The sequence below is a fragment of the Phyllopteryx taeniolatus genome, chromosome 12, assembly GCF_024500385.1.
Source record: "Phyllopteryx taeniolatus isolate TA_2022b chromosome 12, UOR_Ptae_1.2, whole genome shotgun sequence".
Classification (NCBI taxonomy): domain Eukaryota; kingdom Metazoa; phylum Chordata; class Actinopteri; order Syngnathiformes; family Syngnathidae; genus Phyllopteryx; species Phyllopteryx taeniolatus.
In genome coordinates this window covers 23,485,717-23,509,060 of record NC_084513.1, presented here as the reverse complement: position 1 = coordinate 23,509,060, position 23,344 = coordinate 23,485,717, and the positions used below count along the sequence as shown (strand labels likewise).

Sequence of the window (23,344 nt, the reverse complement as noted above, 5' to 3'; positions counted from 1 at the left end):
TAGAAAGGTGGAGGCATGCACTGGAAAGAAGAGGAATGACGATTAGCCAAAGTAAGACAGAATATATGTGCATGAATGAGGGGGGTGGTGGGGGAAGAGTGAGGCTACAGGGAGAAGGGATAGCAACGGTGGAGGACTTTAGATACTTGGGGTCAACCGTCCAGAGCAATGGTGAGTGTGGTCAGGAAGTGAAGAAACGGGTCCAAGCAGGTTGGAACGGGTGGAGGAAGGTGTCAGGTGTGTTATGTGACAGAAGAGTCTCTGCTCGGATGAAGGGCAAAGTTTAGAAGACAGTGGTGAGGCCAGCCATGATGGACGGATCAGAGACAGTGGCACCGAAGAGACGACAGGAAGCAGAGCTGGAGGTGGCGGAAATGAAGATGTTGAGGTTCGCTCTCTGAGTGACCAGGTTGGATAAAATTAGAAATGAGCTCATCAGAGGGACGGCCAAGGTTCGATGTTTTGGAGACAAAGTTAGAGAGAGAAGACTTCAATGGTTTGGACACGTCCAGAGGGGAAATAGTGAGTATATTGCGAGAAGGATGACGAGGATGGAGGCAAGATGCCAGGCAAGAGAGCGAGAGGAAGACCAAAGAGAAGGTTGATGGATGTCGTGAGGGAAGACATGAGGGCAGTTGGGGTTGGAGAGGAGGATGCAGGAGATAGGCTGACATGGAAAAGGATGACGCGCTGTGGCGACCCCTAACGGGACAAGCCCAAAGGAAAAGAAGAAAGAAGATGCGTGCATGCAAATTAACAGCGTCAACTGTTGAGTGCTTCTCTTTTGATGCTGAGTCCACGAGTCTCGGGGCGAAAAATGAACACATTCATGACCTTGGAGACATAATTTCACAAAGGTTGCACTTCACTTGAAAGACTGTGCGGCATACATATTGTTGACGTTCAAAGTGTTCTACATGACAACTCTTACAATTGTGGGGCTAAACAATCAATAAAAACATGATGTATTGTGTCATATATTTATTCTTAGTATCGGGCGGCAGAACTGTCTTTTGAGCATGTACTTCCTCTTCAGACGAAAATGTGTTATTTTGCTTTTATCAACCAAGTGCCGACAACGTTCCGTTATGACCGTAAAGTTGCGTGCAGAGGTTTGACAATGAATGCGTATATTTGCTCGCCGTCCAAATTGTGCCGCTAAATTAAACATTACCCTTTGAAGTATGCCGATTTTGAACGTAAATTAATGCTACGATTAGATTTTAAAACGTGTTTTTGGCTACGGGTCATTCTGTTTCAGCGGATCGGATCGCCGTTATTTTGTTTTAATAAACCACTTAGAATGAGTTTTCCTCAAGAGTCGTTTTCAGCTGGCGGAATTTTAGTGTCGTTTAGGTAAAGGCGGAATCGGTTTTCATGTATTTTGTTTCAAAAGAGACAACCTTTCCCACATGCGGTGAATTGTGGCTTTTTCCTAAAGCTCCATTTTTAGATGCCTAAAACGAGTTCACCTGCCGAAAGCTCAAGAAGCTGAAGATGATTTATGATCATCTTTTCTTCTTTTTTTTTTTGTTTCACCAATCCAAATGACGTTGCTTAAAAAGTGTTTCTTCCATCGACAAGTATCCGTCCGTCCACTTTCGTCCTCATTCGCTCGCATTTGCTGGAGCCCATCCCAGCCGATTTTGGGCCAGAGGTTCCCAGACCGAAACGCAAATTTCAGAACTGTGCAGCGCACACTGCTCCCCGTCTACAAGCAAAATGTGCAAATCATCACCGACGTTTTTAAGCTATTCAAAACGTACAAAGTTTTCCAAAAAGTTTGTTTGCGTGGACATGGCCTGAGTGAGCTTCCTGTTCACATTTCTTGTCACGTCCCTGACACGGAAGGATTTATTGTTATATCCATCCGTGTCTCTTTTTTCATGCGGCCTTGAGGATACGTTTCAATTTATTATTAAAGCAAAAGCAATGGAGTCGTCACTTTAAGAATGTGGCGAGACAGAGAGAGGGAGGGAGGCGACAGTCGGAATGGGTTATTAATGGAAAGGCACGGCCATAGGGCAGTTGAAATTTAATGATATCCAACGAGAAAAATATGACGGTGTCACTCTCCAAAAAGTCACGCTAAATGTCAACATTTTAAGGTGGGCCACCGCTAATTTAATGCCCGTGCACAGTAATGTTTTGGAGAGCATTTGGGAAAACACGGCCCAGTGGCCAGCTTGATTATCCCGCTCACCTTCTCTCCTCCCGCTCTCCAAATGGCTTTGTGCAGCCAGCGATTTCATCTCTAAGCGGTGGGAGGGCAGGAAAAGAAACAAACAAAAACCCCAAAAATCATTTTCACACTGTGATAAGAGAGCGAGTGGCAAATGTTACCTGTTAATCGAGCCCAATCCCGACCGGGGGCCCTTGACTTTGTCCCCCAGCGGGGATGAGGCAAACTCTCATTTACCTCGCTCCGTGATGAAAAGGAAATTAGCTTCAATGTGATGAGGCCACATTAGTGTGTGTGTGTGTGTGTGTGTGTGTTTAATGACTGTGTGTTTGTCTTGTTTTTCGCATCCATCCATCAGCGTGTTTACTTTGCTCACTTTGCAATTGAAGCAGAACTTTTCCAGCTCAATGACCAATCTAGAAATCGGCTTTCTACCGTAGCGTCAGCGTACTTGTCAAAGGCCCAACGTACTTCGCTGGGGATAGCGACCGAGCCCTGCCATGGCTAACAAAAATCTCTCAATAATTGCCCACAGATGCCAGTATTTGCGCACAGATGCCACAAGGTGGCGGTAAAGCACTTGAAACAGAGAGAAGCATTAGCCAGCAACACCACGCTTCTAGCATGTCGACAATTATCAACCCATGTTACATAAACGACTGTATTCGGTAGTTAATTAACACAAACAAACAACCTTCACATGAGGCTCATTAATTGTATTATAATAACACGTTAGCACAAACTGACGTAACATCACGCACGGGCAAACAAATATGTCGCTCGCACTTTACGCAAACGGTATCAATTCATCGAACTCACCTTTTGGCATTTAAACATAACAGTAAACGTTATGCAGCACAGATAAAATGGCCAATGAAGTTGTGTTAAGTACCGGTTAGTGTGAAAGGGGCTACGAAAGGGGAGAAGAACGAGGGCAGCCAGAAAACTGAGCGCTGCAGCAAAGAGGAGACTGTGGAGCAAGCTAACATGAGCATTTGTGTTTATTTTTGTCATTTTAAGCTGTTTATCCTTCAATGCGACAATGGCATTTGTGCTCACGCTTGGAACCGAGATTGACCAGGTACTACAAATGGTACCTGGAAGCAGCGGTGTCAAACTCATTTTTCTCACGGGCAACATGATACTTTTGATTTCCCTCAGAGGGCCGTTATGACTGTGAAAACATATTCACGTTTCATTGGCTCTGAATATTGTTTACATATACACAACAAATTGGTGGGTAACCAGTTTTGAAAGCTATTGTTGAAGCTACCACCCCCCAAAAAAAAGCTTTTGCTCAACATTTATTGCATAGGACAATTTTGCCAAACTCAAAGTCCGGGGGCCAGATCCGGCCCGCTGCAACATTTCATGTGGTCCGCGATAGCAAATCATGTGCATCGGCTTCCAGGGATCTTGCGAAAATCTGGACCAAATTTCAAACAATCTTGTGTAATGAATAAAAACAGTGAGATACTTTTTTCGTTACCAGACCACATTTTACAGTCATTTGAACAATAGTTAAACAAACTATTATCCTGGACTTCTGATTTGCAACAAAAATGATTTTGACTCCCTTGTACTATACAGTGGGCGGGCGCGTTTCTTTGAGGACTCACATGCTCCAATGTTCTAATGTACAACGAGCAACGTTGCTCCGAACCATCCATTTGGACAGCTCATCCAGTTTGACTCTACTCAGCCTGAAAGATGCTTTCAAGTGCAGATCGCGATTGCAACATAAGCAAGGCTCATGTTTTTTTAAGTGCTCAAATTGCGGGCGACTCCTCTTTCCTGCCTGCGTGGCTTGCACTTGCAGCGGCAGACGCAGGATTTTCCAAATCCATCGCTTTTAAGTGCAGGTGGAACCAGCCGCTAATGGCTGTCCGAGAGGTCATAACTTGGCCGTTCGAAGGAGGAGGAGGCAAATCCAATGTAATTGTGCAGTGAGGAGTCAGCGCTGACGAGCTTCTCCTGCTGGGGGCAGCGGCGCTCACAAGGACAAAAGCTTCACCTGTCAATATATCATTGTGACTGGCCCAGCCCGGTGTACCTTTGCCCCGTCTCTCGCCGGCTTGCTCTTGTCACTATTTCAATCATTCTGTTCTTGCGCCGCCGCCATCTATGCATCCATCTCCTCTGCTGTTTTTTTTTTTAACTATCCTCCTCCACCTTCTCTTTCTTTGTCTGTCTTTCCTCCTCGCCTCCCTTTCCCCGCTTCAGCGATGTCCTGAGGGAGTCGCTTTCAAACACGGGAAGCAGAAACATATGGCACATTTTCAACTCCCAAGGTCAATTACAGCTATTTATCCCGAGATTGCGGCTAAATTTCCCAAGGTTTTCCTCCTCTGGCTTTGCCGCAGATTGCAATGTGTGTCTGTCGCTCTGAAAAAAAAGAAGAGGACAATTTAATGCACATTTTTCCTCGCTTATAAAGCACAACTTTACATTTGATTTTGATTTTTTGTATTTATAGCAGTGCAAGGTCCAAGTGCTACATGCCACACAAACATCTTTTAATTTTGTATTTTTTTTAACAGTATAATGTCCACTTGCAACAAATATTTGATAATATTTGCAACTTCACATTTTCGACTGTATGAATATTTTGAATCGTCATCATTTAGTTATTTGTAGAAATGCAAGATTCAAGGGCAACTTGCAATGCACATTGGCACAATTTCACATGTTTACACATATCAACTTACTTTTTTGTTCTTTTTACATGCTGTATATTCAGTATTTTCTTTTCTTTGTTTTTAGCAATGTACATTTAGATTTACTAACACTTAAGTGTGCCGAATATGTTTTATTTTATTGTATTTTTTAAACGATTTTTAGAAATGCAAAGTCCAACATCCATATTTTCTTTATATATATATATATATATATACATCATTATTTTTTTCAGGATTCATGCACAATGTTAACAGCATGTACATTGGACATCTGATATGTGACATACACATTATACATATTTTTATATGACTAAAAAAAAAATTTTTCATTATTTTATTTTTATTTTTTGTCTATGTACTACTTACAACACATATTTAATAACATATGTATAGAACGCAACTTCATATATATTATTTTGTATTTATTAAACATAAAGGTAATAGCATATAATTGTAACGTTTATTTTTGGGGGGTATTTTATTATGACATTTTAATTCAAGGTACACAAATATAATCACATGTAAATTGGACGCAAGCTTACATTCCGCCGAGTGATTCCCCTTTATATTTACAAATATATATTTTTTTTTTAGGGTGGTGGGGGGGGGGGGGGGGGGTTGTATTTATAGTCAAGTCTATGCCTGGCCTGGTGTTTTCGCAGCGTAACAGAGGAGGAGTAAGAGAATTAAGTGGAAAGGTAATTCATCACTGCTTGCACGCTGTCACCGACTCCCTGTGCAGCTATTCAAAGCGGGAAGATGGAGAAAGGAGGGAGTTATGGAGGCTGCGCTGGAGGTGTTTAAATTACGCTGTTTCATTCAACATGCATTGTATTTACAGCGGCCCCGTTTTTATTTGTGGCTCCTATTATCCGGCCAAACAGCTGTGCGTGAAATGTTATTGGTGACAGCAAAGCGGAGGCGTGGGGGTGACATGCCCGCTTTTGCAGGCGGTATTTCAGAGCGACGGGCAGCCGCCGCCGCCGCCCTCGTCGCAGCTGCTGTCGGCGGCCGCGCCAGCCCCGCGGAAATATCACCTGGAAGCAGAGCGCTCCGTTCCGGCGGGCCCCCGTTCAGCTCGCTCTAATTAAGTTGAAGACTGCGATTGTGAGGAATCAACACGCGCGCACTTGCCAGCGTTTACGTCCAAGAAGCGTGTGCAGAATGGAAGAAGATGTGACTCTTCTGGGTTAACATTCAACTTCCACTAAGCCGTTTCCTGTTTTGGTCCCATTACATTTTATTCACGCGATTTTTTTGATTTTATGTGTTTTTTTTTTAAGGTCTCCTGCTGGAAATGTTATCTGACAAGAGGTGCTTGTACGCTGTCGAACAAAACGCGCTGTTTGCTTTTCCCAAAGCGTGACAGGTTGTTTCCCCGTCGCAACAAAGCCATCAAATATTCCGTGTGATCCAACATTGTGTCGAGCTGGGGGGAAGCCTGACGCCGGAGTTTGTTAAAGCGGTGATTTATGATTAATGCCGGCTCGGAATAAGGACGACAAAGTGCCACCGGTACGAATCAATTACAAAGCTCGCTCTCCCAGAGGTCTGCTAACGTCCCTCGTTGACAAGGTGATTTTATCGGGGGTGGGCGACGTCTATATCAACCTGAGCGCCGGCCAACTCGCAGCGTTTTGATCTTTCATTAGGTGTTTTATGGAGATGAAATGGGCCTTTCATATTACTCCAAAAGACGTTTATTTCGCACGCCACAGAAGGCAGAAATCAATGCTAAGGCTGACCAAACGTCCTCTCTTTCACAGACATGTTCACTTTTCGGGACCTTAAACGTGGTCCGGTTACGATTGGCCGGGTTTACGTGGAGTTTTTGGATTCTGATTAGAAGAGGATTAGAAGCCCAAACCAAATGGACTTGCTCCATATAAACACCTCAATCAGAATAAACAGGTCAAATCTGAATGGAATTTCATTCGGATTCACAGGTGTGTAAGTACGTTTTCGTCGTGTAAACCGCGAATCGGAACTGTCCAGGGCTGCGCGTGTTTTGTCTTGATGTAAATGCGCGGTGACATCATCATTTACGCATGTAAAAAAGCCGCCTTCCAACCAGAGCTCCTATGCGACGGAGATCTTGTCTTTAAGTTCTTGCACCTTGTTTTCATCAAGCTGTTGCTTGAATGAAATTGTAAAAACAATCGCAACTGCTGTGCTAAATAGAGGACTGACATCCATCTTGAGAAATCACGTGATCGATCTTGCGTGCGCCACACGTCTGTAAAACAGCTTTTCCGATGAGACGTGTATGTGTCCCATGTGTACACCAGATGGGAAAAGCTCACGTCCCGTGGAAACAGTTGACCAGAGATCTTCAATCGGAATGAATGCAATCAAGGTCTGATCTTTTTACGGAGTTGTTCACATTACAAGAAGAAATGCGACTTCTACTGGGTACTGAGTGGATGGATGGATGGATGGAGAGAGCGAGAGAGAAACTGCTTCCGCACATGGAACCCAAACAGCCAGCATTATACGACGGCCTTTGGAGTTTTGAAAAAAGAAAGATTACCCAAAGAAGGGTCCGGCAAGTTGAAGGGAAGCACCCGCAAGGCTGCCACTAATAACGACATCTACATTCAGCGTAATGTTGATTTGTATATTTAATCCATCCATCCATCCATTTTCCTATCCCAGCTAACAACGGGCAGGATGTTAATCCACGAATAGGCGAATCTGCGGGTGCCAAGCGGCGAATGCGCGGAGGTCCACTTCACGCGAAACCCGTCTATGGCTCGAAAAAAACTTCGGAGACCTACATGATAACACAACACTGTTTATGGCAGGAGATGCACTCACTCGGTACATTTGATTGCTCTTTTGAGTCTGTTGAGGCGAAAATATATATAATATATTATATAATATCATATATTATATATATATAATTATTGGCGAAATACTCATCTTCTGGAAGAATGCCAAATGTTTTTCAATAACCAAAGTTTGCCCCCCTATCACTTAATCAAATTTCCATTTCAAAGTGGGAACTACATTATTCCTATGAACTGGCATTATGAAAAAATTTGAATCCATTAGGCAAATATCCATTCTAATTAAGCACACAGAGTGAACTTCTTCCCCTTCAATAAAAGCGGAAAGGTTGTTTATTTCCTCCACGGACGTTCACAGTCTTCTCCGCGGGAAAGGTGGACTCAAAATCCAAATTACAAGCCTAAACTGTGAATTCTAACACTCCATTTTCTTGGCTCCCGACATGTTTCCAGGGCATTTTGCAGATGCTCGAAATAATCTCCAATGTTTTTGCTCAATCTGCTCTGAGGATGGGCGAAATAAATACTTTAAACTAATTAATGTAGCACCAGCTGTTCCCGGCCGGCTCTTGGCTGGCATAGCTTAAATGTTGATTGTGGGGTTGCGGGGGGGGGGGGGGGGGGGGGGGGGTGCTATGTGAGGAAAGGAGGAAAGGGAGGGAGTGAGGGTGCCGCCACATAAAGACAAAATGAACATGAAGTCCGCATTGCAATCTCGAATGGAACGCAGCGAACGTAGACATCCACCAAGGCCGAACGATCCAAAAAACGGAATCAACAGCGCCTCTGCTGGTTGCAGCAAGTCATTGCATTTTGCTTCAAGACACAAACAATGTTCACTTCCTCACGACTGGCGGAGTTCTTAACAACTAGTTTTACTAGTAGTTTTTTTTTTTTTCATGATCCCAAAAATAAATTCTCCCAATCCTTTAAAAATGATTGATAATTGGGATATTTGATTTCTTTTTGCACAATTCCCCCAAAAAACACTCATTTTATATTAAGCAAAAACAAATCAAGGACACTTCATTTTAACTCAAATAAATAGCAAATATATAAAAATATAAAATTGTAATAAAAATGTAAAATATCATTGGTGTAATCCTGCTTGCTAAAAAACGATTTATGGATTATTTCTAAAATCATACATATTGTTCCTCAGGTGAATATTGAGATAATTTCAGTGAGATATACAGTATACCTTTGTCTTCATAAGCACCTTTCAAGACACCCAAGGACACAAAGCTTATAATGAAGTGGGAAAAAAAAACTTGAATAGGCTATTAAACATTGACTTCCTGTGGCGATCCCGTCAAAACGAATCGTCTCCAAACTAACATGGCCGACGTGCGCGCTTGTCTTTGCCTCTCCTCCTCCTCCTCCGAGGCCGGACGGCAGATGGCGGGGTCGGAGCCGCGCGTGATGATGTCATCTCCGGTTTGAATGACAGCGTGCGAGCGCAAAGGGAGCGCGAGCCTCGCGGGGGTCGCGGCAGGCGGGCCGACTTGTTTGTGCTTTTGTTGTACACGTGACATCTCTTAAATGGGGAAAGCTGGGATTTCTGTCCATCTTGATAGTGTTTGGCCCCCACTCTGGAATGCTGAGGAAAAGCAATACAAGGAAACCTCACAGGGGCCAATGTTGTGTAATTCTTGGAGTCCGGGTGACAAGAGAAGAGGAAGACACTTCCATTAGGACAGTGGAACCTCTCAGATCAAACCCATCTTTAACGCGTCTGCTGTATTTGCTTTTTTACTAGTGGAGAAAAAATGGATGGATGGTATGAATACTTAGCGGTAATGAGTTTTGACTTTGTCTGCAGACGATAACCTGATGTGCACGCCAACGGCGAGAGACAGCTACGAGCGCTTGTCGTTGGCCGGACCGACTCTGCCTCCCGGCTTCCCCTCGCCCTTCCTCTTCCCGGACGGCCTGTCGTCAATAGAGACTCTCCTCACCAACATACAGGTAGAATTGGTCACGCTCATGTCACGCATCCATTTTTGTCCCAATTAGGATCGTGTGCGAGCTGGAGCCAGTCCTGGCTGACTTTGGGCAAGAGGTGTGGTGCGCTACTCCCTGGACTGCGACAGCCATGCGCAGAGCACAAACAACCACGCGCATCCACTTGTGGACAATGAAATGAACCAAACAGGAATGTTGTTGGAATGCGGGAGAAAAGTGGAGAGAACATGGAGAGAACATGCAAAATCCTGGCACGCAAATTATGCTAAGCACCACCTCCGCTGTGATGCCCAAATGTCATACCAATATCATAGAAGCATTATTATATCATTGTATATATAATATTTTCTGGTAGCCAGTATGAGTCCTGCTACAGGCTACTATTTCTGGGAGTAAGTACTATTCCTGTTACTAGGTTGTATTCATGGTAAAGTACAAGTTACTCTGTCTTGTATCAAGTGCTGTTTCAGTTACTATTCTGGTACTATTTCAAGTTCTGTTCTATTACCAGGTACTATTTCAAATACTAGGTCAAACGAGGTCCAAGTGTGCCGAGCAGATACCATATGGGTGGTATATGGCTGGTCTCTCATTGGTCGATCAGATTCGTCATTGTGTCATTTCAGGATACGCAGTTCGAAACAACAAAAAGAAACACACAATGCTAATATTAGCTTACCCTGGTGCTGTATTTTACTCGCCGGTCTCCGTTGTGCTGCAGCGGCGCTCAATCTGCCCGTGTAGAATATGTCTTCTTACCACATGATGACAAGTGAATGCAGGAGACCCCGGTTCCCCTCCATCGTGACCGTTTGTTAGCCTGACTCGTTCCGACTCATGCGCTTAAAGCGGAGTGTTTTTTCCCGCTGTACTATTTTAAAGTGGATAACTGATTGAGATTTATCCAATAGGTGAATCAGCCTCATCTCCTCTTTATATAGCCTCCCTCGAGCAGGAGGCTACGGAGCATCCGGTGCAGGACCACCAGGCTGAGGAACTCAATCCCCGGCCCCAGCTGTGTGGAGTTTGCATGTTCTCCCCGTGCCTGCGTGGGTTTTCTCCGGGCACTCCGGTTTCCTCCCACATCCCAAAAACATGCATTAATTGGGGACTCCAAATTGCCCGTAGGTGTGACTGTGAGTGCGAATGGTTGTTTGTTTGTATGTGCCCTGCGATTGGCTGGCAACCAGTTCAGGGTGGACCCCGCCTCCTGCCCGATGACAGCTGGGATAGGCTCCAGCATGCCCGCGACCCTAGTGAGGAGAAGCGACTCAGAAAATGGATGGACGGATGGATGTATATTTATATTTCACAAGTCTCGGGACTTATCGGGCTAATCAACAACAACAATGGAGAATGTGGCTCTCCCGAATGCAGACTAATTGTATCTGAGAGGAGACTGTTGGCATCAAGAAAATGGAGCGCTGAAGCAAAGTGGCCACTGTGGAGTACAGTACCACGACTGCACCTACAAGAGCTCAAGCAGCTGGGTTTAACGTGCGTGTTTGATTTGCAGGGCCTGCTGAAGGTGGCCATCGACAACGCGCGAGCGCAGGAGAAGCAAGTTCAGCTGGAGAAGACGGAGCTGAAGATGGAGCTGTTCCGAGAGCGGGAACTCCGGGAGACTCTGGAAAAGCAGCTGGCCATGGAGCAGAAGAACAGAGGTAACCAATTTGTCTGTGCATGCGTGAAAGCACCGTTGCTCCTCTTGTGTATAGAAGTGGAAATACACTTTTTACCTTCACGTTTCACTTGATGCAACACAAATACATTAAGGAGTTTATTGATTACAGGCTAAATAACAACAGTCAGAGGAATTTCATTTGTATTTTATACAGCACATCCAAGAATGTATTTGACGTCTTTGCCTTTTTTTTTTCATGCATTTCCCCGTCATTAGCCATCATCCAGAAGCGTCTGAAGAAGGAGAAGAAAGCCAAGAGGAAACTCCAAGAAGCTCTGGAGTACGAATCCAAGAGGAGAGAGCAGGCGGAGCAGACCCTCAAGCAGCCGTCGCCCGCCGACAGCATGCGCTCGCTCAACGGTCAGCGACTAAAACAAAATCATTTTATTTTATTTTCACACAACCTGCAAGTGGAAATTTGTATTCATCTTTATCTTTTTTATATATGTATTAATTATTCATGGATTTATGCCACAGTAGTCAATTCACATCAACAGTTTCTGATTTTATTATGTATAGTATTTCAAATTTTCTTTACTTCCCAACTATTAAAACTTGTTTTGACCCACAAACATAGCTCCAGTGTCTGGGTGACATTCACACAGTGTAGCTAATTGTTGCCATGTAGAAGCTAACACACTAGGTGGCCTCCAAAAGCAGAACTGCTAGCTCAGAATTTACAAACATATGGGATGATTTTTCCCCAAAAAAAGAACAGTACTTTTTTTTTGCCAGGTTAAAGTGATTTCATTGAATGAAACTCCTAGTAAGAGCTCACCTTCGAAAATGTTTCTTGAAATAGCCGTACACAAAATCTCAGGCTAACGCTAGTAGCTAGTTAGCTATGAACTGCCTTTAATTGGTGTTTAGTGTAGTCCGTTATCTCAGCGTATGGCGTTGCTAGAATTTCAGCTCAAAGATGCTATTTATACTCACACACGTGATATATGTGTATGTTTATTTCAGTGAAGTTTGTACAAGCGCCATGTTAGCACTTACGCTAGCGCTAACTAAACATGAGCGAGGTGTCGTTGACTGCCGACAGGGGCAGTCTCCCAGGGCGTTTGCGTTTTTGTATTGTATTGATGTTTTCTATAACTGCGACATGATCGCGGTGGTATCAAGAGGTGGATGAAGTCAGGCAAGCCCCAGGCACCAAATGCACGGCCCGCCACTCCTAATTAGGACGCACCGAGTGGCTAATTGAGAGACGGCGTCTATTCTGTTGACTATTTGAGGCGGTACTCTAACTGGTTTTGAACCTGTCGTATTAAGGCTGAGTGACTCCGAGCAACGGATTATAAAAGCAAAAGTCGGCCTCAGGCGGCATAAGCCCGCGAGGCTCCGAGGCGCCGCCGCTCGTTCCGAGCGAACGATGCGCCGGCGCCGCTGACATCGCGCCGGCCGGACGTCGGGAGGATGTTTAACGGCGCTGATCTCTTTTCTCTCGCAGACGCTCTGACCCCTGAGATGGAGAGCGACCGCGGCAGCGGAAGAACAGATGCTGAAAGGACAATACAAGGTGCAAGGGCTCAGATGAGACTATAAATCTTTCTTTTTCTTCTTCTCGTCCTCTTTTACACACACACACACACACATTTAGTGTGCTTGCCGTTGGGCCATCGCTATTCACCATCTGGGCCACCAGACTGGGTCAAGATCATTGCTTCTCTTTAGAAAGAATGTAATACTTTCAGGAAGGAAAAAAAAAAACATCAATCTCAATAGAACTGTGCCAAACACTTATCGTCCTGTAGGCGGTGTAATGTTCACTATTTCACCACAATGATAAGCTAAAATAGCACTGCAAGCTGGAATTGTCAAACTGTTAACAAAAGTGAGGGGAAAACATTGCGTATGTGTTTCTGTTCAATTCCATTTTAGCAATCGGCCGCATGCGGTTTGACAAGAATGTGAGGAGAGATGTCAAGGAAGAACTTTGTTGACGCATATAACAAGTATCATCTCTGTCCTGCTAACAGCCATCGAACTTTAATCTTGTTAAATCGCTTTTTTTTTCTCAAGAAATCTACCTTTTTCCAGGCGTACTGCATTTCAAATCTATTCGATTGACTGAAGATCCTAAAGAATCGTGGGACTTCATGGGACATGGGAATCATGGATGTTATGTCATCTGAATTTTCACAAATGTACTGACAAATAAACTTTAAAAAACGTGTGGTAAACAGATTATAACGTAAAATGATTACGCTGTACCATTTGCCTTCCACGAACGCGGTAAAACTTCCATCATGAGGTAAATGGCAAAAAGAGAAAATTAATCCCTCAACAAAAATTTTAAAAAAAATCTTTGTTTGTCTGTCCGTGATAGCTACCTGGCTCATTTCTGGTTCACGGCGAAAAACATTAGCGCAAAAGAGACGGGTCTGTTCCGCTTTCATTCTTGGCTGGTCAGGGGTCACCATCATTGTGACATAAACGTAGATACTATATTCCTTGAACAAAATCGGGGCTCACCATTTTTGTTTGTGCTAGTACTCGCTAGTTTGTGGAGAATAACGTAACAATAAGGATCAGATGAACACGACTAAGGCGAGGATGAATGCTAGTTTGCAAATGGTCCTCTACTCTTTGCATTCTGGTGTGGGGGTAGCACTGCCATCATGAGTGAATAGACACACACAAAACATTCTAGTGCGCTATTTTTATTTTGTTTTGTCCATATGGGAAATTACATCGTGTTTGAACTAGACATAGCGGACTCTACCATTGTATTTTGGGTGAGGGTCACAGTTCCATCAGTAGCGAACCAACAAAAACAGAGCATAAAATTGTGACGAGGCATATTTGGGGAGGAATTGTCAATATGTGAGCCAACGCAACGTTTCTTGGTTCATAGAGAATGACGTGAAGTATTTAGATGGGGTCTCCCATTTGCATTCAGTGTTGGGGTTAACAGTTCCATCATGAATGGATCAATGAAAACAAAAAATAAAATTGTGGCGCACCATTTTGGGGGGCTTTGTCCATATGTTAGCTAGTACACCACTTCCTGTTTCATAGAGACTACGATTTGTATTTTGCAGTGGTGGAACACCTTCGTCGCTAATTTTGTTTGTTAGTTGGCAGGCTAATTTGTGGTTCATCGGGAATAACCAAATATGTTCAGATAAGACAGACGGCGCTCTACCATTGGATTGCAGGTGGAGGTGTACGATTGCTGGTGGAGGTGTACGATTCCCTAGTAAATGGCCAAAAGACAAATATTTATCCAAATTCTCACTTAAATCTAAAGGCTACTTGCTTCTTCGACTGTTTAGCTTCAGCATATTTGTGCTACCTAACAAACAAACCAACCAACAGAGCTAAAAGTACACCACGTGTCTTTCTGTTTTGTGCTAAAATGTTGCTAACTCTCGCTACGTGCATTCATTTTGGATATTTGCTCGCACTGTGAAAACAAATGTCGTCGTTTGGGAGTTGCGCGAGTAACAAACACATACAAATAGCGACACACTAAACAAACATATAACCCTTTCACCTCCACCAAGGGTAAAAACAGCTCCATGCAGTCAAAAGCACCAAACGGTGCGCTTGTGTGTGTTAGCTTTCTTTGCAGAAGCAGACGCGTTTGTTTACCGCTCAGGAAATACTAATGAGTCATAAAACCACCAAAAGCGTCGAAATCTCCCCTTTGGTAGTAATAAAAGAGACCAAATCAATCCATTTTATGAATAAGCCTTGTGCATTTTTAATGCTTTGTTTGTTTGTTTGCCTCCGGGGCCGTGGGGGAGGGTCGGGCGCGCTTTTTGGGGAAGGGCGCACACCGGCGATAACCTCAGTGGGCCGTCTGCTATCTGTGTTTACGCACACACAAGACACCGCGCAAAAACATCCTCAATTATCACGCCGAAGACGGATCGCTTTAAGATGCCTCGGGGCGCGGGGGCGCACCTTTAATCGCAATTTGACGTGGAAGTTCTTCGTCTCCACACGACCAAACAGTTAGATTTGTGAAAAGAGCAAACATGGCGGAAAGAAACCACGACTCTTCTTTTAATTAAATGTCATTCACTTACTGTTTGATGTCAAGATTTACATGGTCATTGCAAAGGTAGCACACACATCCAAAAGTCATTACGGCGCTTTATTTAAGAGCAAATTTGGATATAGCCACTGAAAGGCTAGAGCCTAATTCAGATTTCCAAGTTCTAATTTCAAAGCCATTTTTTTCTTTAGATAATCATGTCAAGTCAATTAATTAACAATGAAACCTTTATTAACTGTACAGGTACAGACAAGTGTTAAACATTATACAATCAAAACAAAATTTCAAAAATATATATATTTTTTGTTGGTAAGGTTTCCACGCTAGTTATTAACCATTATGCTTGCAGCTATGTGCTAATTGCGTTAGCTTAGTTGATATTTAACTAATTGTGTTGCTCACATTGTTGTGAACAAGCCGATCATTTCCTTTACAGCAGGGGTGTCAAACTCTTTTTTATCTCGGGCCTCGGAGGGCCGTTAGAACAGTGAAACCATAGAAATGTTTAATCATCACCAATAATTATTATTACTATTACACAACAAATTGAGGGATAACTAGTTTTGAAATCAGAAGACAAGGATAATAGTTTGTTCAAGTATTGTTTTAAGTTACTGTAGAAGAAGGGTTTGGTAACAGAAAAATGCAATATCTCAACATTATTGTTTATTATTTTGACAATTTGGAATTTGGGTACAGATTTTAGCAAGAATCACAGAAGTTGACGAGCATGATTTGCTTTCGCGGGCCACATAAAAATGATGTGGCGGGCCGCATCTGTACCCCGGGCCTTGAGTTTGACACCTCTGCTTTATAGTACAATTGATGGCCCCAATCACAAATGATCACAAACTATGTTATATCATGTCAAGCACATCTTACCACATTACCTTTCCTAAAATAATGGCTTACAAATGATTTGAGTTTGAAGGAGAAGACAAAAACACTTAAAATAAGCAGTGACATTTTTTTTTTTTCCACTGTCTTTGTCAGTTATAAAATAATTAAAAATTCTCACACCACCGCCTCGAAGGAGCAAGCAAAATATTTAATTCAAATAGCACTGTTAGATTTTTGTGCTTTTTGACTGATTAGCACTTGCGCTTCAGGTTAGCACCTCTTTTTGCCCTCACGGGAGGGGGGCGGAAAAAGCCAGAGAAAAAGCTTGTGTCATAAAGCCATGCTCCACTGTAAAATGATCTAAAAGACAATAATATAAATATAAATACGCATAGTACAGAATACATATTCTGTATAATATAGAGTGTGATTTTTCCATCGTCGCCGTCTGTCATGAAACAGTGAAACTTGCTCACCTGGAGAAGCAAGTGAATTAAACAAATGAGGAAATGAATGAATTCCAAATACACGCTGCACTTTTGTGCTTTTTGTTCAATTAGAGAAGCATTTGTCTGCCACCCGTGTCTCCTCCTGCGCTCTGCTCTGCCAGCCCGGCTGCATAATTAACCTCCAATGGCAAACAAACAAAAAAATGAGGTTGACAAATTGCACAGAGGGGGAAATAAATAACTAAATAAAGGGAAGGGGGAGAGCGGCCTATCAGCAAAGTGAATGTGTTGGTATATTCTCCTCACTCTGAATTCAAGGAGGTGGGGGGGTGAGGGGGGGGGGAGATAATGAGGGCGTAATTTTTAGCAAACTAATTATTTCTATTTGTCTTTTGTCACACTTCTCTAATTCTGCAATATGAACACAGTCGGTGTTTATTAATTGCTTTTGGCTGTGTTTTGAATGGCTTCCAAGAGGGAGCGAGGCTCTTTTGGCAGGCGGGGGCACCACTACCTTCTTGAATATCCTCGTTATCTACTATCTCTAAAGTTCTTTGTTTTGTTGTGGGTTTTTTTGTCGGCGTTGTTGCTAGTTTTACCGTCAAAACAGTGAAATTAAAAATTAAATGAATGAATGTCACTGAAGCAAAAGAAAGGGACAGAAGAAAATGGCTGTAATTAATGAATCCCTTAATTGTCTTCATAAAATATTTGCACGGGCGTAATTTGCATAATTTACATGTATTAATTAATCTTTCAAAGGATTTTTTTATGCTGAGAGAGGCCGAAAAAAATCCCTTTGTTTTATTTAGCATCTAATTAAATATGTATTTTCTGTAATGAATTCTGATTTGAATGTAAAAAATACTAAAGTTTTAACGTGTTTTAATGAGGCTGTTTCGTAAAAACAATTTCTCATCCGATTTTTTTTCAACATTTGCAAGCGGGCTAATGGCTTACGTTTAGCTTTGGAATTAATAGTTTAAAAATGGGACTCTTTGAAACGACATTGTGGGGGGAAATGTACAGTTATTGTGTACAAGTCAATTCTGTAATGCCCTACGCTAGATTACTAACGAACAAAAACAAATAAGACGCAGCACACATTTTTTTCCCCCAATTTTGTTCACAGTTCGGCCTTGGCAGAGGTGTCTCGATTGACATTTACGTTAGATATCTTCACTGCGCAATTACAAACGTCCATCTCCAAATATTTTCAGGTTTTACTCAAAATGAAAATAAAACAAAAGAAAAGAGGAATGTTTGTGTTTTGCATGAAAGGATTCTTTCGTCCAATTTGGATATAACAGTACGTGCTTGTCGTTGTTCTTCAAACCGCAACATTTTTGCTTTGAATTCGTAACTTGTAAAAGATTGAATGTTTTAAAAGTATGTCAGTTGTTTTACATAAGTTCCTGATCAGAACACAGTAAAATGTATAAGGTATTTAAAAAAAAAAAAAAAACATGGAAAGTTTTATTATCTATTGGTTAGCTAGGCTCCTCCCTTTTCGTTTCGTAGGCATACTCTTTTGCTAATGTATTTTATTGTGCTATTTTGATAAAGATTTAGATTTAGATTTAGAAAACAAAATTACAAAACCTACCCCCAAAACAAAACATGACAAAATTCCAAAATGTCAAACTAAAATGCCAGCTCTTCGAGCAAATGAGCAAATGGCGAATCTAGGGCAAGTTGGCCAAAATGTTTTTGGTGCTTTTTCCGATTCAAAGATGAATTCCCAACAGTTCCAGTTACTTGCTTTTCATCGGACAGTGACCATTTAGCATGCGAACTTAAGTCAGACCTCCGCCAAGGCCAAACTGTTAACAAAAGTCAAACCAATTTGTTGAGTACATCTGTCTGTAAGCAGGCTACTTCCTGTTTCCTGGAGGATGCCAAACGGACGGACCGTACCATTATCTTTCTGTGGGGCGGATCGGCTCCACTGATGCAATTGTGACTCAAACGGTAAAAATCAATTCCTGTGTGTGCACCTTTATCCAGTTTCTTGACACCATGAAATGGCCACGCCTCGGCAAAGTTTTGTCTTTTTGCGTAATCCGCCAAAATGAAAGTGGCCAGGAAGTACCAACTAACTTACAACATTCAAAACAAACTGTGAAACCATTTCACAGACAGAGTACAGTATTTCATGGAAAGAGAAGTGATTTTTCAAAAAATTGTTCTATGTGTCACTCCACGGTGAATGTAACAGTAACGCTCGTTGAAATAACAACATATCACCGTCCAATGAAAATGTAGGATGATTTTAACATGATTTCAAGCTCCTACGCCACCCAACAATATGACGTTTGCTGTCATCTCTTCGTCTTCGGCGTTGAATTATTTAGCCGCGCTGCCGTAGAGAAGCGGCCGTCGCATTAAAGGCATTACCGCCGCGCTCCTCTGGCAGAGGAACGCTAATAAACATCTGACACACGCTTGCGCCGCCGTGGCTTTTCCGACTTGAGCGCTTTCTCGCAGGAAATGGACAAGCTCGTTAGCTTAGCGCCGTCTGAAGGTAGCGTGCCGCTTCCCATAAAAAGTCAAACACACAAATATGACATGAAAACAACAAACTTTAACTTCAAACACACCCCACCACTGTTAAGATATAGTATGTCTGTTTTGGGGGACGGGGGGCGGGGGGTGGGGGGTTTGTACCTGTACATTTTACCGTTGATCTTAGAAATGTCTTGTCTTGTCCTCACCGTGAGAAGGTGAGAAACATCATTTGGAGTTCTTTTACCAGTTCTTTGCCTGGTACACGTAAAGAATTGACAATAAATCTGACTTTGACTTTATCAGAAGCTAACAGTGTTAGCTAATGCTAATTGTATTTCAGTTGAAAATACAATACATTTAATCTTTTTTGTTTTTAAGCTTTATTTAGGTACAATTTGTTCATCTAACTTTTATATTCAATACATTTTAATTGAATCATAATTTTGGTATACATCGGCATCCGCGGATTTACCTATTTGCAGATTATTATTTTTTTTAGATTTTCCTTTTTTGGGGGTGAACCAACCCCCAAAACACTTATTGGCAGTTTATCCCCGCTCATTCGGGATTTTTGGGGGGTTGAAAAAAAAGAAAATAATCATTTTCAATTTTTTTTTTCAATACTGGACATCAATTACCCACATATTTTCGCTATTCACGGTCCGACCTGATCCCGATCCAACTATCCGCAGTAGTTTTTAACATTTTTATTTAGGTCCAGTGTTATCGTTCAAACTCTGCAAAAATGTTACCGTGGCTTCCAATTCTTTTTCGTCGTAGAACCTTTTGACTCATTTCCATGAACGCTTAGGCCTACTACACTACTGCATTCCTATTTTGGTCATGGTGGTGGTACTTAGCGAGCTAAGAATTTTTATCGGTGTTACTTGGTGTACAAAGTTTGAGAAGCGCTGCGCGAGAGAGTTGCAGGCTGTTCGGGTCTGTGTCTGAATCACCGCTGGCTAATCGTGCACAATTTGTGTGTTGCAGACGGAAGACTCTTCCTGAAAACCGCCGTCATGTACTAATAGCGGCGACAGGAGGAAATCTGGTGGGAGAAGAGCGATTTAAAAAACAAAAAAAAGAAGATGGAAACAAAGGATGGGAAAGATTCTCCAGAGTCCATTTGCAGTACGATTTAGTTTTTCGGGATGACGTGGAGTTGCCGCTTGAAGGAAATGCTGGAGGAAGTCTGACTGTAGAATCAAAACAAGTTTTTCTCTCCCTGGGATTTTAGCTGGTTTCGTCACAGGGGAAAAAGCAGCTGCGGGTCGTAGATCGAGCACAGTCGAACGTTGCTAGCGACACATCCAACCGCAGCACTGAAGATTTCTTTTTAATACCAGTGACAGGAATTCGATTCCATTTTTGTATTTCAAATTTGAATTTTCAGACGCGAACAGAAAAGATGGAAACATTGTGAACACATTTTTTTCTCGACAATACAATCAAGTTTCTTTCTACCATTGTTGTACATACAATGCTAACAATGATAGGACAACTGGAGCAGGTTGCTATGATATGTATATATATAATGTCATGCAGTAGCGCTATTAGGCAAACAAATCACCGTTTCTATAAACTTCTCTTTTGTTTTGTTTTTTGGTTGTATTCCTGAGCCATCATTCTTTCCTCTAGCTGCCACTTTGTTGAGAAAGCATGCAGGCATGATGTAAATGTTTGTCCTGAAATTATGATATTTAATAATAAATCCTCTATTGTGCTGAACAAACACCACCACAACAACAACAACAATAACAACAACAAATCTTTGCAATTGAAGACTTTTCCTCTCGTACGCTCATAATGTAATCTTTGTAACAGAGGTGATATTTCTTGGAAGTTTCTGGAACATTTTGGATGATTTTGAGCCCTCAAAATCTGCACTTTTTGTTCTTTTTCTTTTCTAAAAAGAGAAACGAGACTCTCGAGAACAACCTGTCAATATTTGTGCAACAAGTTCTCCCTGAAACAAAAAAAAAACAAAAAAAACACTGCACATTTTTTTTTCCCCATGACTTTCCTGGTATCCCAATGGATGGAAAGTGAACTTTTGTCCCTGAAAGACTTTTCAACGTGTGTGTGTATATTCTTATGGAAATAACCCGATGTCACTTTTGAGCCTTTGTGTTCCTTCCAGTCATCAGAAGAAGAAGAAGAAGCAGCAGCCTCGCGCACGTGTGTGTGTGTTTTATCACTGATAACTTATATAGCTTCTTGTTTTTCCCTCTCAACATCATCTCTTCGTTGTACTTTCAATAATGTTGACAATAAAACCATGTGAGCGTGAGAAAGGGGGTGCGCCCTCTCTTTTGTCCATGTATGTAAAGGGCGGTACCCCAAGAAAATTGCAGGTATGCTGTACTGTAGAAAATGACTGAGCATATTGTTCTTCTCTTTGTATAGCAGTGAAAGAAAAAGTATACCAATCATCTTTTCCCGTCGGGAGTGTTTTTGCGGTGGGTGGGGTGCGCACCTTTGACTTCCATGTGTGTGTGTGTGTGTTTTTTTAGGCTAATTGGAGACCCACGTATTATGTCAATGAGGGTGTGGCCAAGCTGACTGTAAATAAATTATTCCCTGTGTTCTTTCAAGTGTATGACGCTGATTGGCCAAAAGGCACCACCCACATGTCACCGTATACGTCCGTCATACTTTTAATTCCGTTCCGTTTGGATTGGTCAAAGCTTGCCGGGTTTGGCGTACGGGTGGGACAATACCTCGGCATCCTCACCGGTGAGTCTTCGGTTTACGAGGTTACCGACGTTTGACATTTCAAAGTTATGAACGTCGCGCACAAAACTATTTTTGCACTGAGGCGTGAGAATATGTCGTCACATGTGAAAAGAAGGCACGCTCTGTCTTTTGTTTGGTTTTGTTTTATCGCAGTGACGACTCTTCGACTGCGCTAGCATAGGTTAGTGTTAGCATAGCACGTACACGTTTGGGTGACGTCGCCACCCAAAGTGCAACAAAAATAAAAAATACAAAAAGTGGAAAATTATATATACATACATATATATTTGCATCTCGGTCATTGTTAGCATATTTAGTTGTCAATACAAATGTTTACTCATGATTATAAATAATGAAAAACGTGCGATTCCCGCAAAAGCCAAACTGGTCTGGTCACCTGACCTCCAAAACGCGCCAATGAAGCGCGGCCATCTTTGGCAACTCACTCTGCGCACAACACAACTGCGGCAGTGATGTCGGATCAAGTGGGATTATTATTTTGGGAATGGTGACCCAAATCCCTGGTGATGCCCCTTCTAACGTCCGACCGTGATTTGACAACATTGGCTGCTAAGGCTGTAACTTGCATTCCGGGCCAGTAGATGGCAGTGTGACTGTAAAACTCACCTTCACAGTAGTCAGGATACAAACAAAGTATTTCTTTTTGTTTTTGGCTGCAGAGGATTTCCATCTGTGATAATGTCAATAATAATAATAATAAATGTAAAATCATGGAAGGAGATACTTTTGTCGAAGTAGTTGAATTAGTTTTATGAACACAAAATGTCCAGTTGTCCTGCGCAAAGGAAAAATCTTTTCGGTAACTCCTGTTGTGCTCTTTTAAAAAAATGCATCATTAATAATGATTTCTTCTGTCCATTGAAATCCATGTACAGTGTTGCCCCATTCATTATATAACATATAAATGTTTTTTTTAAATATAATTTTACAGGATACACACGGTAATGCTGTTGATTGAACAGAAAAACAATGTGCACATTCACACAGGAGCTGCTGTCGTCCACAGCTCATGCCAAACACTCACGTGCCACCCTGCTAAACCCCGCCTCTTAAAGGCACATGCATGAACACAAACAGTGTGTACGCTCACTTTTCCCCAATAAATGGATTTAGTAGTTTATTTTTGTAAGAGTGTTCTCTATACATTATTTTCCATATAGTTTTTTTAGTATTTGTTTTTGCAATTGTTATGTTTCTTGTCCGCGGGGATGGTTATAGCGCTCACGCTCTTTAAATGCACACGGAATATGAAATGGACATGAAGAGACAAATTTCTCCAGTAAGCATTTCTGAGTGAAAAGTGTCGACACAGCACGCTCGCTCGGGCCCGTTCCCTCCCGTTTTGCGTGCTTTTTAAAGCGCGGCGGTAACACAGCCGCCCCAATGAATAATTGACCGATTGTTGCATAATTCAATGGCGCATTGTTCACGTTCAAGGACTGCACTATTTCAGGCGTCTTCTTTTTCTATTTTCTTTTGTTTT

At 42.2% G+C, this 23,344-nt stretch overlaps 1 protein-coding gene across 6 annotated transcripts in view; it reads left to right on the top strand.

Moving 5' to 3' along the window:
* dachd (dachshund d) overlaps positions 1-21,698 on the top strand; it is a 140,319-nt gene extending 118,621 nt beyond the window's left edge. For 4 of the 6 annotated variants that reach the window (XM_061791878.1, XM_061791874.1, XM_061791875.1 and 1 more), the window contains 6 exons: positions 9,472-9,617; positions 11,131-11,278; positions 11,515-11,658; positions 12,752-12,820; positions 18,470-18,567; positions 20,095-21,698. In XM_061791878.1, the coding sequence (XP_061647862.1) occupies positions 9,472-9,617; positions 11,131-11,278; positions 11,515-11,658; positions 12,752-12,820; positions 18,470-18,567; positions 20,095-20,112 (623 nt within the window). In that variant the 3' untranslated portion in view covers positions 20,113-21,698. The remainder of the gene's footprint in view (positions 1-9,471; positions 9,618-11,130; positions 11,279-11,514; positions 11,659-12,751; positions 12,821-18,469; positions 18,568-20,094) is intronic. The other 2 variants (XM_061791877.1, XM_061791876.1) reach the window with 1 other exon arrangement.
* The last annotated feature ends 1,646 nt before the right edge of the window (positions 21,699-23,344 follow it).